The sequence below is a fragment of the Cylas formicarius genome, unplaced genomic scaffold (genome assembly GCF_029955315.1).
Source record: "Cylas formicarius isolate icCylForm1 unplaced genomic scaffold, icCylForm1.1 PGA_scaffold_7__23_contigs__length_41026272, whole genome shotgun sequence".
Lineage (NCBI taxonomy): Eukaryota > Metazoa > Arthropoda > Insecta > Coleoptera > Brentidae > Cylas > Cylas formicarius.
Genome location: NW_026844352.1, coordinates 10,757,216 through 10,774,660, shown reverse-complemented (window position 1 = coordinate 10,774,660; position 17,445 = coordinate 10,757,216). Strand labels below are relative to the sequence as shown.

Sequence of the window (17,445 nt, the reverse complement as noted above, 5' to 3'; positions counted from 1 at the left end):
CGACAGTGGCGTACAACAGGTACAGTGTGTCCCATTTTTATTGGTTTTAAGACCAACTTCTCTTATTAATAAAGCTAGCTGTTGTTTTTTTACAAAATGAAAGGTGAACAAACAAAAATTCCATTACCATCGTCTATTTTTAGAGTCACAATGATTTTGAAAATTTTGCATTTTTTTGACATGTAGGATCCAGTAGCGCAGCCAGTTTTCTAAACATGTGTTTTTTAACAAACCATCAAAAATCAGTTATGATCAATTTAAGTCACATTCAATCTCAATGACTTTTGTTTAGCAGCTTGGAAATTATTAATGGCGCAATATCAGTTTTTATAAACTATTGAAAACTTTGAATATGTTGGTTTCGAAAGTTTGTGAAGCAATTTATTTCAAAGAAAGTAACAAGTAAAATGTACGAAATATCAGAAAACTGTGTGTTACTAATATGGCTTCAGAGTTAAGTAATAAATTATTTTCTTAAATTTTTTTAAGTATTATGATCAAAGTATAGTACCACAGCATATTTAATTCATATTTTCATAATACTGAGGAATACGAAAATTTGACAATTATGTTTGTACCAAATTAAATACGGAACGGAAGATTCAACAATTCTGCTTCTGCCGAAAACTCTTTTCCCCCAAGCGTCATCTTCAAATAAAAGTTAAAAGAAGTTTTAACCATAAAGACTCTAAATGACCTTCGTATGTCAAAAAAATAATTAGGTAATTTCAAATTGATTGAACAATTGATAATAATGATTCTAAAAATCGTTTGGTTAATACCTGCAACTAAAAAAAAATAATACAACGATTTGGGAAATATGTTTATTAGAATACTTTTTACTAATTAATCAAAAACCTTTTAGCTGATTTTGACAAAACTTTGCACGCTTGATTGTCACAAGAGCATTAAGTTTGCCCTTAAAATCTTTGCATTGACTTTTGAAGCACCCTGTAAACAACTTAAACAAAATTTTTAAAAATATATTAATGGGAGTGGTAGTACGATCTCGAATATTAAATACTGTAATATTTAAAGATTTAAATTATTTAAATTTCAACACCAACAACATGAAAATTTGAAAAAGATTTTCGAACATAATTTTATCCGGCCACCACCTGTTTTTATTATTATTAAATTAGGCAACGAATTTTAAGATTTTGTGTGAAAATGAATTGAAAATTTATATAAAAATGCAGGTATGAAGTTGCTTTCATTCTCAAAGTGTAAGTGGTAATTATATTAAATATGTGTAAAATATCTCAATCACCTAGCAAATATGTAGGAACTTACTATGGCAATTAAACTCATACTACAGTTTAGTAATTGAACCCTAAGTTAGTTCGATAGTGGTTAATAGCAAAAAAGTCTCCATCTCTTGCGTTTTGCCATGGTATTGGTAGGTTAATTTTTGATAAAAGATGGGATGAGTCAAACCTCTATTCTCTACACAGCATTAACAGGTCTGCCAGTGATCTCTTGTTAAGTTGTAGGAATTAAGGATATGTAACTTTTTGGGAGCGATCATAAATGACATGACTTTTTTTTGCGAATATTTGAAATGTGATCTACTTACGCCCCGCCCAGGTACGGTAACATTTCCAACACCACCACAGAACAACAACACCGTCAACTAACTTCTTCGTTCCTCTGACGCACTGACAAAACAGTTCAAAATCTACGCCACGTACGTCGAAATCATCGCAAATTAATGACAATTTCCTAATAATTCTTACGTGTAAACAATACGCATGTTCTAACAGCAAAGATAATTAATTAAGCAAACATCGTGAAGCAAAGAAAACACCTTTTCATTGGCAATTTTGTTATTGTGGGATACTTTTTCACGCCGACCGATAACGCCAACTAAATTGCGGCATTTCGAAGTGTATTATGAAAACGCGTATGACACGGCCAGTGTTTTTCAGATTCTTTACAAGGTTATTAGCTAGATATTTATAAAAATCATATATGAATTTAAGGAAACTAAAGTCAAATGAGTACGTCCATAAAAATTTGAAGAAGTTTGCTTGTAAGAAAATACAAACTTTACGTGGATGCTTAGACATTCGTTAGCAGTAACCACCTTTTCACCGATTCGTATGGACGTCTTATTATTACACAATTCAAAGTATTTGCGATAATCATACCCAAACACAGCGTAACTGGAATTTTTCTCACCATCAAAGTCAGCAAAATATTTTTGCCACTAACACATAATTTTCTCTGACGCAGATAATTAGTGGAGTCATGCCAAGTCCGCAAAGACGTTGGATAAAGCCTTCGGATAAATCCCTTCGTGTGCGGTGACATGCGCGACATAACGACGAATTTTCTATTGCGAGGGTATGTTAGAACCACTTCTGTTTGTTTGTTTTGTTGATCCCGAATACACATACATTGTAGACTTCGGGCATCCAAATATTAGAAAAAATAAATTGCATAGAAAATATATTGGATTCACTAATATGTTATCCAAATGAGTAGATATCTCATTTTTAATGGTTATCTTGACTTTTAATCCCCCTTATTAATAAAGCCAGCTTTGCTTGACTTTTCCATGAAATGAAAAGTGACAAAAACGGTATTAGGTACCAATTTTTACATTTTTAAACGTCCTTTGTAGTTCATTTTTCTTCTAAAACTCGCAATAATAAATCCTCAATACAGAGGAAAGGGTGAATATCCCAATCAAACTTATTACAGTTTACATTTATAGCCTTTACGCTTTATCTCTTTTAAACTTTAGTCCCAGTTTAAGATAAAGAAGGAGAACAGGAAAGTGGTGTTTTTTTGATAAAGTAATACAATGTGAAACTTATTTTTCTTGCAACGCACACCACCTCACATTGACAACCTTTAGATCAAGGCATTATTCAGAATTTCAAGATACTCTACACAAGCTATCTTATTAACAGAAATTTAACATACGTAGATAGCAGTTATCCACTAGACAGAATAACCAAATTTGGATTTTAGTGCAACTTAGGTATGGAGGACGATGAAGATAATATCCCCATTGGCCAAATGTTGCCTATCTTTTGGATCTGAAACAATTTTTAATAATTGACAGCAATGTAATCATAGAGTTAAAGGACTGACCATTATCGAGTGTATTGAAAACTCTGAAAACGAGGCTGATGAACCTGACATTTCTGTCTCCGATGTAGAGAACCTATCAGAAGCCTGTGCAAGTTTGAGATTTAGAAACCTTTTTTCTTAATTTGAATAATATATCTCCCACTATTTTAAAAAGTGAAAACCATATTTTTATCTATCTTATCTTCTAGTATGTATGCTCCATGAAATTTAAATTTATAAAACATGTTAACATATTACAATATAATATTTTATATTATCTATCTACATGAAAAGTTCTTATTTTTTATTTATGCATACGAATGTATATATAAATTTATCCTAAGTAAGTTGTAATAAAAGATATGAATTAATAAATAGTGCAAACTACCATTCTTCCTAAACGAGCAATATTTGATTCTCCAAGCTATTGAGACATTCTACTGTATAAACCAAAATTGTTTTTTTTAAATGGAACACGTTGTATACCTTTTAATAACACATAAAAGCAATTTGTAATAAAAAGCATATATCGTTAATTCATTTTTTATGAGTAAGCCATGGAAAAACATATTTTTAAAAAAATAACTTAATACTTATACAATATTTATTACAGCCAATAAACTTGCGTGTGTGCAATTTTGGGTTAACGTGAACGATAGCAGAAGGTAGAGAAGCCCGAAATTAAAATAATAATTACGAAATGTCATCTAAGTGGAGGCCACAGATTTACTGAAAAACCATATATGTTCCTCCCAAATTTCTTTTCAAAATCTTTATAAACTGCAGATATATTTCATTAGTCCGTCCGTGTTTCCATAGCGTGCGTTGGTAGTTTATTTTTTGTCGACTTTCTTCGGATGTTTTAAATAATAAGCAACATTTACTTGTTTCTTAGCGAAAATGCGCCTATCCAGTGTAATTTCATTAACATTTGCTCCACTTCCACTTTCATAAAAATATCACTCATAATATGTAAATTGCTCTATAAAATATACTGTTCGATACAATTCCACTTGTATTTTTTAATTCTAGAATTTCCTACAGAATACCATGTGTTTTAAAAAATTTACTAAATAATTCCTTTTTTCATTGATTCTAAACGCTACTCCACTCACGTTATTTTAAAACGTGTATAAGGTTGTTTCAAAAAACATATGCCATTGCTGGCGGGGAGATTATTCACGTTAAAATAAGACTTTTTTTATATCAATATGGGTCCGATTCTGCTTCGTTTCGTAGGTACAAAGTGTGATTTTTTTTCTTATTTATTCTAAATCCAAGACGACTGCAGAAATTCCAGTAAAATGTTTTGGATAAAGGTTATTTAAGCGAATAAATATTTTTCTAAAAAAAGAATTTCGAAAACTTGATCAGTGCCATGCGAATGACTTTTTTTCTTTGATAGCAAAATTAAGAAGGCTGTTTAGTACCTGTACCCCTTGAACGCTTGTCGATTTAGATATCTTTAATGAGGTAAATGCATTTATGTTGTGTTAAGTACTGTATTGAATATCTTTATTTTTTAAAGTTTTTTAAAGCCTTTAATTTAAACTAAGTTTAATTAAACGTGTCTGAATAAAATTACAATTGGTGGTGAAATTGCATATTAGATTTTCTTGCAGATTAATTTTCAATTGATAGAGACAAATACCATTGGATTTACCTCATTAAAAAGATCTAAATCCGTCGTCTGTCATAAAAAAGTCCTATTTTTACTCGAGGAATCTCCTCTTCAACGATGGCACATTTTTATTAAATATCCTGTATAAACAAACTAATTATTCTGGGTTTGCTATTTCTATTTAACAAGTTGTGTTCACAAGAGGTATGTTCCAAAAAAAATTCCTCATGTTATCATAAAATGGTATTGGTATTGGTTAGTTTTATTACATGTGTAACATTAGCTTTACTGAGATTTTCTTATTATAGAATGTGGTAAATGCAGTGTAAATTCTATTATTTATATAAAAATTCTGAACTTTAAAAGATCACGTTTCTGTGGTTGGGGCCCTTGGGTGGTAAACGAGCAAAAATATAAGTATAGTATTAGTTATTTGAGAAAATCCGAAAACCTCATAAGTGAAATATATATTTGTGATTTAAATCGTATGAAAATTATATCATATTTTTAATTGATAATTTTTATTAGTAAAGCCCAATATCAAAGATTTTCTTTATGAAAATCTGTGTGCAAAAAAACTAGAGTTGTTTGTTTTTCGTATATTCCACAACTTCAGTGCATTGACTATTACACGAACTTATTTCTGCCTACGTTTATATTTCCACAACATCAAACCTAACCCATTTTGTAATTTGTTGTTTGATGATGTACTGAATTTGTCTGCCAAGTCGAATGCTGATTGCTGACGTATTACTAAAGACGTTTGCTATGGCTTCCGCAGGTTCAGATTTAGCTAGTGAGTACTGTTTCTTGTTACGCTTGAGGGCTAGGAATGAGGAATGTAATTGACAGGCTCATTGATGGATCAGTGATTATTATTCAATTTTTCCTGTTTTTTGTCGGTATCTGACGATCTAGGAGAGGCATGGCTATAGTTTTATCTAGATGGCAAGTGAAAACATGTAGAACCACATAGGTTCTCATCCGAGCTGCAACAGCGCCCAGTTTGTACTTGTATTTGTTAAATTAGTTTGTAGTCTAGCATAATACCTAGGAAATTTATATATTTCGTTGGTCGAATTTGGTGGCCTTTAAAATCAAAAACGAAAGGATATTGTAACTACCTTTTACTTCTGGGCCTTATAAATGGACAGATTTTCGTTCGGGCCAGATATTATTACAGTTGTATTGTCCGCATATTCTTCACCATTTGTAAATAGAGTTCAGAACGCTGCGAAATGCGATCGCTTACCTGAACAGTTATGTTTGTGGAAACAATAAAAGTATACAATTAATAGGTAAAGTGTGTTCATAGATATAAGAAAGAAAGTGACCAACTGATACGAATTAAGGAAAGACCCTGGCAAGCTGTAAGAATGAAATATGGCTGTCAAGGTCCGTACTTTGCTTGGAATTTAATTATTTGGAGTTTTGTTAGGAAAGATACTAAACAATATTTATTTATTTTTTATTACCTACTTAAATTACTTAAAATTATTCACATAATATATCAGTATCACTATCGCTATCATCGCCTGTTCTAATTATTATTTGTTCTATATTTTATGCCGTATTATATCTTGATCACTTTCATCTACACTCGAGAAAATGTCAGCATCGCTTCTTTTTTTCCTCGCTGAAATGGGATTATTAACAATTTTCCATACAGTTGATGTTGGAATTTTCGTCAATGTTGCCGTTTCTTCTAAAGATGCTTGCTTGCTAGCACCACGTTCAATGAGAGTCAAATAAACATTGTTTATAACTTCCTTAGTCTCAATAGAATAGTGTTTTCTACATTTGGGCGGGAGCATCTCCTGAGATACACTAGACTCGTACATATTTTGCATAATTCGCACGCTGTATTACACACGAAATAAGAATGATTACTAATAAACTTAAACTATTAGTATACCAAACCAAAGAATATTAAACACACGTAGGTATAAAATTATTTCCTATTACGGACCACAATTTTACCTGAATTAAAATTCCGAAACTTTAGGTAATAATCTTGTTGCATTGTATGTTAATGACCACCCTTGGATAATCCCATTCAAAAGCAATTGGTCACTTTCTTATATCTATGAACAGACCATAACAATAATATTAATTAAGGTAATACAAATTTCACCCGCAAACGCGAATGTCGGTCTTCAGATTGCATTTTCTTTTTCGACTAAAAGATAAATCTTAATAGCTAAAATATTTTTCGTATCGGTAGAGGATGTCTCGGTTCGTAGACCTTGTTCCAGTTTCCATAAACTAAACTTGACGCAGGACAAACTGTCAACGCAATTGGGAAACCAAAAGCGAAACATTTGCGTCAGACGTCCATATGCCGCTTGCGCATACGCGACTTTCTTAGGATATCGGTCCGTCGAGGCTTCGCACTTGATATTAATTTATTTACACGCATGGCAAAATTGTATTCTGGTATGGTCTAGATTCAAATAGAACGGAAACAGGTATCACGCAAATAAAATCTAGAAGTTTAAATGCACAGGGTGCGCCCAATTGGACACCTTTAAAGGAAAACTCACCTTCATAAAGGAGATAGACGAAAACTAATGTAGATCTCAATTCAAAAAGTATTCTCCATGTACTTGGTTATAGTGTTTTTTTTTTTTGGAAAATGTGTATTTCAAAAAAATAGCTGTTATACGAAAAAAATTCTTGAACAATTTTTTTCACGTATGAAACCCTCCCCACACTCTCGACACTAATACAGACGGACAGCTTTATACAAATGTAACGTAAAACGATTAAAAACATATCTTTATTTCCTAAAATGCTCCCGTCTATCACAAGAAATTACAGAGATATTAGGTTTTTTCTTTTTATTAGGAAGAAGTTTTTCAATATAACAAAACACAACTGAAATGACAAATAGCCTTCTAAGAACCAAAAGAATCAGCACAATTTGACCTCTCAGTTTGGCAATAAAGTCGTAGATATCTGCCGAATTTTATTTGGATTGTTGGCAGTTGATAGTTTGGTTAAACCTTGTATAATGTGATTTGTGGTTATTTGTAGAGGCGCTGTAAGTTCACTTGTCAGGAGTTGCAACCCTCTTAAAGCCAGACTAATGAAAACTACATGTTCTAATCACACGTAAAGCACAAAAACAGTAAACGACGGAAAAAAATTCCTTTGCTGCGACGCTTGTTGTTTCAAAGTTTCGTGATATGCGGTTTTCTGTTTATTTTATGATAACGAATAGCGGTATTCACACAATACGTGTTATTTATTCGCAAATGGTAAAAGGAAACCGATGAAGTGCGGTTTCAAAATCTTGTGCATACGGAGCACTGCAAATTCAAGCTATCGCAACGTATTTACAATATACAATACAAGACCAACTGCTATTACAAAAGTTAATTTATTATTATAATTCATTTTTTCTTCGAAATATTATTGAAATACATATTTTCGATTTGATCCCATTAAATAACTAAACAAGCTAAACAAAACATATATATACTCTATACAAAAAATAATCGAAACCTTTATACAAACATTAAATAACAGTGAACAATAGGAAAAAAGAACAAATCCAGCGTGGGATCAAGTTTTGGACAGTTATCATATTTATGTACTAAATAAATAAATTAATTAAAATAAATAACATTGAAATGTTATTAAATGTTAAATTTAATTCACGCAACATCCATTGCAAATATGTAAATCTTTGTGCGTGGGTTGAGGGTGTTCAATAATAGATAAATTCTGTAAATTTTTATTTTTTTTTAAATTTTTAATGATTCGGAAAGTAGTAGTAACTAATATGAATATTTTGACTTTGCAGTTTATGTTTATTAATAGTTGGTAAGAGTTTATTTAATTGTTGGTTGATTAAGAAGTTGTGATGACTTAGATTACGAATATATTTTTTATCATTTACAACATTTATTTCTCTTTTACTATGAATGAAGTATATAAATATATATTATAGTAATAATGGTTACACTAATATAATTAATTTAATATGATTAAGTGACTCTTTGGAATAACTTGCATTGCATTACTTCAAAGAAGGTGATATATCTAAGTTGTTAGTTTCCTTTCTTCCATTTCCCTTATTTCCTTATACTTCTTTCCTCCTTTTCCTTTTTTTGCAACCTGTTTTCGCATCACTTCGTGAATCTGGCCATTTCTTTGCTTTTGGTGGAGAGGATAAGACCTGTGTCAGGGTCCAATTTTCGATATTAACTGCATCTTATATTCTGCCAATCTTTCTTCTTGATCCCACCTTTCCTGTCATATTTTTTTCGTATGTTGTCCTGCTTCTTCTTTTCCTTTTTTCTGACGCACTGATTCCCTTTCGTCAGCCATTATGCCTACTGGTGGTGTACGAGCTATTACGTAAGTTCTTTGGTCGATACTGTGCGGTAAGCGCTTGTAATGCTAATTGCAACTTTCCTTTGGACTTGCACTAGGGTGTAAAAATTGATGAATTGTTAGGTTTTTATTTTACATTTTTCAGTACAGTATAGTGCAGTACAGTATCCTTTTCCAGCCCAAATGATGATGTAATGTACAACAGGCAAGGCTAGTGCATGTATTTTGTCTTTGAAGTATAACTCCAATGTTAGGATTTTGGCGATCCTGCTAAAATATTTCTTCCTCATTGCCTCTTTGACTCCAACATAGCCAATCTTCTCTCGTTCAGAAATTCTAAGATCTTTATTATTCATTATTATTATTGTATTGAATCTACTTTCTATTGTATTTACTAGTATGGTTTGATTTTTAGAAATTTAGAAACCACGTACTCCATTTATTTTTCATCGAGCCTTTAGCCTAGCTAATATATCTTTAGATAAGTGTAATAATTAAAATTAGATTTTAAAATGTTTTAATCAAAAGAAAGTTAAAAAATAAGAATAACTAAATTAGGTTTTAATAAATCCAAAAAAAAAACGAACTTGTTGCATAATATACTATTAAGCGTTCTCCTTCTATAGACGTCAAAATCAAAGACCTAAATGCAGTGAAAAGCAATGGTAGTTACGGAAATAAATGATCAAACGTTCCCTTGGCAACAGTAAACGAAATTTGTGAATTTTCTGACTTGGAAAATACCCACAATATTTTTCCCATGGAAGATTCGACGGCTGAAACCGATAACATGTACGATTCGAATAAATTTATTTCAGGGTCTCGAGTCGGCAAGAGGGGCACTTTAAACCAGGACTTACTGCAGTTCGAGTATCCTTAATCCGCTCTAATGCTGACTTAAATATAATAACCCATAGTTTCCTTATGGCGCGCTATAGTTTCTCGTACGGGTACGATTGCAGAAAATATTTTAACTTAACGGTCCTGGACGAGAACACTGTGACGTTTTCGTCGGGAAACTTTATCATTTTCCTGGACGTTAAATCCAAGGAAACAGTATTCAGGAGAAGCGCCTTGGGTGGCGGGATCGGTCACATTCAGGTAAATGAACCGATCTTTAATGGCTTTCGCTTTTCATATGATTTATAGGGGAATCCGAATACGATTTATCCGCATTTTTCTGTGGCCGAATGTGGAACAGTTCCGATAATAATAACTTACGTGTGGCCGACGTTGGAGGTCGTATGTGTCCTAAAAGGAGGCGCCGAAAGGATTTATTCCAACATAGATTTTAAGTAAGAGAAAATAGTAATCAAGCAACAGTATTTTAGTTTAGTTTATTTTTTATTTATTTTATTTAAAACCACAAAACAAGGATGCTACCACCCAAATGAATATCTGGTATAGCTTGTCAAGCGGCAATAATTAATTCTTAGGAAAGTATTCCGTTAACACTCTAATATCCAAATGTAAAAATTTTAAGGAAAACTCAGGAACCAACAATGATAAGCTGTTCCGGGTAAACAATTTACAATTTAATCTTAAGACATCAGAATTCAAACTAAAGTGAACCTTTTATATTAAAATTTCCATAAAATATTTAACGCAATAAGGTTCGGTATTAACGAGATACTGAAATAAAGGGCGATTCAATAAGGGTTTCCACATTAAAATAATAAAAAAAACTCGGAAGAATATAAAAATATAACATTTTTATTTGCCATTTTAGATTAGTGTATTACAATTAGGTATGAAAGATGATGACATTCAAATGACCCCCGCGACTCATGTGGCATGACGTAATTCGTTTATTGAAATTTCCTATCACTTTTTCACACAATTCAGGTTGTATTTCGCGTCTATTCTCCTGTTTCAGCTCTGGAATAGTATTTGGTTTATTTCTATACACTCTGCTTTTTAGATACGCCAAAAAAAAATCTAGGAGAGTAAGATCACATTGATATCGCCGTTACGTGAGATAATCCGACCAGGAAACTTGCCCCGCAGCAATTGCATCGTTTCTCTGGATGTGTGACAAGTGGCTCCATCCTGTTGGAACCACAAATCTTCAACAGCGTTCTCCGCATCATCCTCGAAAAAAAAAGGCCAATTATTCCTCGTCACCAAAATGCGCACCAAACAGTCACTATTTGAGGATGCATTGCTTTTTGAACAATCTTTCTTGGATCTTTTAATCCCAAAATACGAGCATTGTGTTTGTTTACAAAGCCACCAACGTGAAAATGTGCCTCATCGCTAAAGATGATTTTCGTTGAAAAATGAACCTCTTGTTCTCGTATCCATTCTGCAAACACGCGGCGCTGTTGATGATCTCGAGGTTTCAACTCCTGAGTTATTTGGACTTTATATCGGTGTAGATGCAAGTCTTTTGTTAAAATTCGCTGTTTGGTTGAATACGTAAGGCCCACTTGCTGCGATCGATGACGAATCGATGTGTTTGGATCTTCGGCTACACTTTCGCGAACAATATCAATATTTTGATCTGACCCACCTGCACGAGCACGTTGAGGTTAGTTACAGATCCAGTTTGCTCAAATTTTTGAACCACATTCCAAATTGTCCTCTCAGAAGGTCGATTTTGCGCGCCGAAAAATTCACGTAGAGCCCGAAATGCATGATCGACCATTTTCATAATAGGCTTTCACAATTTTTACACGTTGTTCAGTCGTATATTGCTCCATGACTAATTTTGTTTATGTTTTGAGGTGAGAAATCTCATATGATAATCGACAAATACAGTGGCGTTTCAAAAATATTTCAGATTGTAATGTGGAAACTCTTATTGAATCACCCGTTAGTACCTTCCATTTTGCGCCTTTGTTATTAGATTACAGTTGCTAGCCTTTTGAAGAATTTAACACACACATTAAATGAACGTAAGAATGAATGTGCTACACTGACGGTTGGGCGAAAGACTGACGAAAAGGGAAAAATTTGTAAAAAAAACATGATATATTGAAATATGTAGACTGCTGCAAGTATCAAGATATATAGATTCGTATCTTCATCCCAAATACTTCTTCTGTATAGTAAGGAATTCACTCAATGATTTCAATAATTCCATAACTTCCATTAGAGGGATGCGTTGGAGTCATTTGCAGAAGTAGTCCCTCAACGCACCGTTTCAGAACTATTATTATTCTTAATAGTTCTAACTGTTCCAAATGTTTAAATAATTATTCTCAATCAAACAAATCCAAGACCACGCTTTCATGAAAATTCGAAGGAAACTAACTATTGAAACACAGCCACAAGTCAATGTCTCAAAAGTTATTTTTAAACAATGTACGGGTTTCGCACACACGAGCGTGATCAGACCCATCAAAGACGTTTTCAAGAGAATAAAGTAGTAAACTAACTAAAGTAGTAAGGTGGTAAATTAACCAAAACTAACCAATCTTCGTGAATGTTCGTGAAATCTGATGACAACTGGAGTCCAGTCTTCACGGTTCAAACAGTTTACCCATCATCCAGAAAAATAGTCCAAAGTTTCCTTAACTTTTGATCATGAATTATTTATATTTATTGTATATGTAATTATTTATGTACTTTTAGTTTTAAAAGCTATAGAAGAATTTGTTTAACAGTTCTAAATTAATCGTTAAATGCTTCCTTTGAAAGTAAAATATTACAAACCTGTAAAACAAATAATTAAAGGAGGCAAACTAAGAATTGAACTAAAATTGCATTACAATGTCAGTGGACTTTCAAAAAATATCGAATTCAGTTATTTTACTTTTTCTGATTAATATCAGATCCAGAAATGGTAAAACTTACCTATCCAAGGTATAATAACAAGAACACGTCCACACACGTCTTCGGCAACATTTCCATTCTCCTTTATTGTATATTTCAATTGTCTAAGTCGAGGGAGAGTTTCTCTAAAGCTTCGAAAACTAATAATATAATCAAACAATTTCTAATCAAAGTTAAGGATCCTGTGGATTATTTTTGAAGATTAGGGGTAAACTCTTTGAACCGGGAAGACTGTAATCGTTTAAATCGGACAGCCTAGTAGGAAGATTTTCATCAGGGTCCACGAACATTTAAATTTGATGAAAAAATACAAGGACAGAGAACAAAACAGTTTTCGCCACTCATCTTTTTTCCAAGGGCATTAATTTTTCTCCTAATAAAAATGTCAGTATTCTACATGAGTGCCAAAAGAGTAAAAAAACTGAATCTTCTGAAGAAATTAGAAATCACTAAAGCCAAAAGAGTCCCATTCTTGAGTGGAAACCCGCTTGATTTTTTTGACAAAAATGTTCTCTAGTTTGATGGTTTCTGCTTTTCGATTATTTATTTATTGCACGATATTATTTTACGATTATGCGTTTCTCTTATACTCTTATTTCACTTAGGATATGTGCAGATTGACCAGCCAGAGAGAAAAATAAGTTTGTGGAAATTTCAAAATGCTTTTTTATATTCGAAGGGTCTTTATCATTATATTTCACCGACGCTGATAATTAGAAAAGATTCAATAAAGCAAACTCTATCCGAGAATAGGATCGTGACTCCGACTAATTATCTTTTCCACAATTGTGTCTTGCCTCCATAATAAGTATAATACATTTTTTTTACTTGTAGCCCTAACGGCGATTTGCTCGTCTCCCAAAGCGGAGATCCAGACTATCTGATAACTGTGTGGGATTGGCGAAACCATACGATCCTACTGCGAACCAAATCCTATATAAACGATGTCTACAGGGTGAAGTTCTCGCCTTATGTTGCCGGACAACTAACCACTTGCGGTAAACATTCATATAATAGTACATTTCGACCAATTCAGAGGTATTCCATCAGGTGTCGCACATATAAAGTTCTGGAAAATGGCGCGCACTTTTACTGGACTGAAACTGCAAGGCGAGCTAGGCAGATTCGGGAAAACCGAGTATTCTGATGTGGTTGGCGTTCTGCCTATGCCAGATACAAAGGTATACCAAAAAAATATTTTATAACCGGCAAATTAAAAAAAAAATTATTGGTGGACGCAAATCACGAATTGTTATAAAATAACAATTATCATATTAGTTATTCAGATTTATAAGATTATAAATAATAACGTTTTAGGTCTTTAATAACCTATGATTGGCCATCGTCGAATAATTAATATAAGAATTTCAAATTTTGTGGCCGGGATTTTTGACAAATTTAAATTTCAATAAATCGCAGAATTGTTCCGTTGTTTTCAACAAACACCATCTCATTCAAACTCAGATCGCTCGGCATCAATGACATATATAATATAAGTGGTTTTTTTAAATTGACAAGCCGTCTCATTTTTCCTTTTGGAAAGTTTTTGTGCACGTCCCATCTCATTAAATTGTCAATTTTAATTCCATGCTTGCCAAAACTTGATATTTTCAGTAGCATCCTGGGAGTGATCTAATTGATATTTATTGATATTTATAGTACATTGAACTGATATCATATTTTGTATTCTTTTCCACGCATTACAATTTTTATAGTCTTTATGTTTAGCTATCCATTTAACCTTCTCATTTTCAAAAAAACCAAAAATTCCAACAGAATGTCATTTGTCGACTCCAATTCAATTTAAAAAAAAATATATAAAAAAAAACGTCTGTACGCTTCTGCTATGTCTTCAAAACAATGAATAGTCGCAGTAGCAGCATATTTTATCTCTACAAGTGTAGACGAGTATGTACTTGGCAATTGTGAGCATAATGGTATACGAATAATGGAAAATCAACGAGTGATAAATAAATGTACAAGTAACCCATTCGCACGACATGGCAAGTATACGCAAGTAACGATTATTCGCCAAGTACACGAGTCGTTTTTGCTCGGTTCTAGACTATAAATTTAATCAATAAATAAAATTAATTGAATGGAGGCACAAAGGGTTTTTCAGTAAGGACGTATAGACCTTGAAAAGTTATAAAACAATCTGTGGTAATTTTTTTAATGGAAAGACCAACATACACCATTATTTTCAATAACTTCCGCATAGAACCATCTGAATTTGAGAGATGACCTGGGATATGTTCACCTTTGGGGCATAGACCTGCGACTTCCAGGAACGCCAAAAGAGAAAATCTAACGAGGCAAATCGGTAACTTTTTTAGGATGCAGTATCACCTGGTGAACCTCCCTTGTGTTGGTGTCATCTCATATAACGCATTTTTCCTTATTGACACAGTCATACATCCAAAAAAAGATGATTTTTCGGACAAAACTTCTAAACAGAGCCCAGTCAGTCATGAATTTTGAGCTCCTGGGTCAGTTGGATCTTGTAAGTCTGCAGGCCTAAGTCTCGGAACAAAATTCGCCAAGCTGAAGTCTGCAAAATACCGAGTTTTTGAATTGCAGCGATGAATCTACTGCTTCAACTTCTACTGTACACTTTCGCGCTCATGCGGAGATGTCCTCGGCCGATCTTACGTTCCTAGAACGTACAGGTGTTGGCAGATTGATTATTGAATCGGTCGCAATGCGTCCAATGTTTACACTAGCGAACACTCATTTTGATACTTAATTTGCGTTAAATAAAATACGTAATTTTCCATAAGTAACTGAACAATATACAGATTATTTTACAAACGTCACCAAAACGAAATTGAAACATCCTTTTAAAGGTCCAGCCACATCGTTACTCTGCAAGGCGTTTCATATTTTAGGTCGTATCAGGCTGCGAATGGGGAAATATTCTAGTTTGGGACGATGGTCTGATTACATTTGAAGTGTTCCGATCTTTGAGACGCCGATGTCACGATGCTCCCATAGTACAATTCTTTTATAACGAAGGCGAACTTTGGACGGTACGTTTACAGGCAAAGGCGCGCATCGTATATTGTTATTATTGTTTAGGTGTCCATGGATGGTCACGTAAAAGTATGGTGGTTCGAAAAAATCGACCAGGCCGATCCCCCAGAAGATGATAGGGTCGTATTGATCGACCCGACTTACGACTTTTACACCCCAGGGCTGATGCTGATGTCGGTCGAGAAACGACGCGAATACAACCCATCTTGTAGCGAGCATTTTGCACAAGACGGGAACGGTGGTATTTGGTTAATCGATCTCAATACGGAAAAAGAGCCGAAACCTTCTGAACAACTGTTCAAATGTCACGCGGGGCGGGTGGCCGATATTGCCGCTTGCCCCTACGGTCCATACCTTGCCAGTCTTGGCGAAGACGGGAGGATATTTCTATATGATTATTTAAAAAGAAGTAGAGTGTTCGAGTATACATTTCCGGCAGGAGGAGTATGTTTGATTTGGCCAAATCTGGATGTAGGTATTCTACTCTTACAACGCGTAACTTAGACAAATCAATATAACGGAAATTTTCAAAAATATAAGCCAAATCATAAAAATGTGATTTGATGATGATGAAGTGATTTATTAATTGAACATGGTTGACCAAAGGAAAAAGAACTTTGCAGTGATCTAATACAAACTAAAATTTTGAACCTTAAGGACCCTTAAGGACCCAATAAGAAATATCACATTCTCACACACAGTGATGAAAAGTGAAAATTAGTGTGATTTATTAAAAGTTTAATGAGATGTAATTTAGAAACGCCTTTCAATTTGTGGGCTTAAGGTATGATTCAAGTGTACTTCTTTTTTAAAGTACTCCCTGCTTAACTGGAAGTTGCTGGCAACTTGTTTATTGCAAATAGAAGTCCCTGCATATTATTACATTTTGAGATTCTGTGTGAAATTCTGAACATATTTTATGTCCCATACCCATGTCTAACCATTTTTGAAATATTTGGAGTTGAAAAAAAATTGCACCTCCGGCTTAACCAACTTTGAACATCCATATTTTTATAATTTTTAAAAATTTTATCTCCATATTTGGCAAAAATGTTAAAAAAAAGAGGTTTAAGTTCACGTTTTTATTATCGTTGTAGGCTACCTTTTTACTGAGTGCCCAAAACTAGGCCACAAATATTCACATTTTGAAAGCCGCTAAACTCGTTTTTTTTCGCACTCTGCAAGTTTAAGTGTTATTAAGTCCAGAATTTATTTCTCTATCACACTGCATTAGGGTTAAAAACCTCTTCGTAGATATAAGAAAGTGACTAACTGAAACGAATTAAGGAAAGACGCGGGCAAGCTGTAAGAATGAAATATGGCCGAACAGGTCCGTACTTTGCTTAGAATTTAATTATTCGGGGTTTTTTAGGAAAGATACTAAACAATATTTATTTATTTATGTATAAATCTAAAATAAAATTACAAATTTTTTTTATTACCTACTTAAATTACTTAAAATTATTCACATAATATATCTGTATCACTATTGCTATCATCGCGTGTTCTAATTATTATTTGTTCTATATAATTTGCAATATAGATATACGATTGTTCTGCTTTTTCTATATGTTTAACAGAATTTGCCCAAC

General features: G+C 33.2%; 1 protein-coding gene across 1 annotated transcript in view; it reads left to right on the top strand.

The window, feature by feature from the left end:
- The first annotated feature begins 9,818 nt into the window (after nt 1–9,818).
- Nucleotides 9,819–17,445, top strand: part of LOC132704709 (cilia- and flagella-associated protein 44) — a 34,809-nt gene continuing 27,182 nt past the window's right edge. The window contains exons 1-7 of the mRNA XM_060674888.1: nt 9,819–9,913; nt 9,982–10,144; nt 10,193–10,338; nt 13,655–13,818; nt 13,871–14,001; nt 15,709–15,849; nt 15,899–16,328. Of these exons, the coding sequence (XP_060530871.1) occupies nt 9,834–9,913; nt 9,982–10,144; nt 10,193–10,338; nt 13,655–13,818; nt 13,871–14,001; nt 15,709–15,849; nt 15,899–16,328 (1,255 nt within the window). The 5' untranslated portion in view covers nt 9,819–9,833. The remainder of the gene's footprint in view (nt 9,914–9,981; nt 10,145–10,192; nt 10,339–13,654; nt 13,819–13,870; nt 14,002–15,708; nt 15,850–15,898; nt 16,329–17,445) is intronic.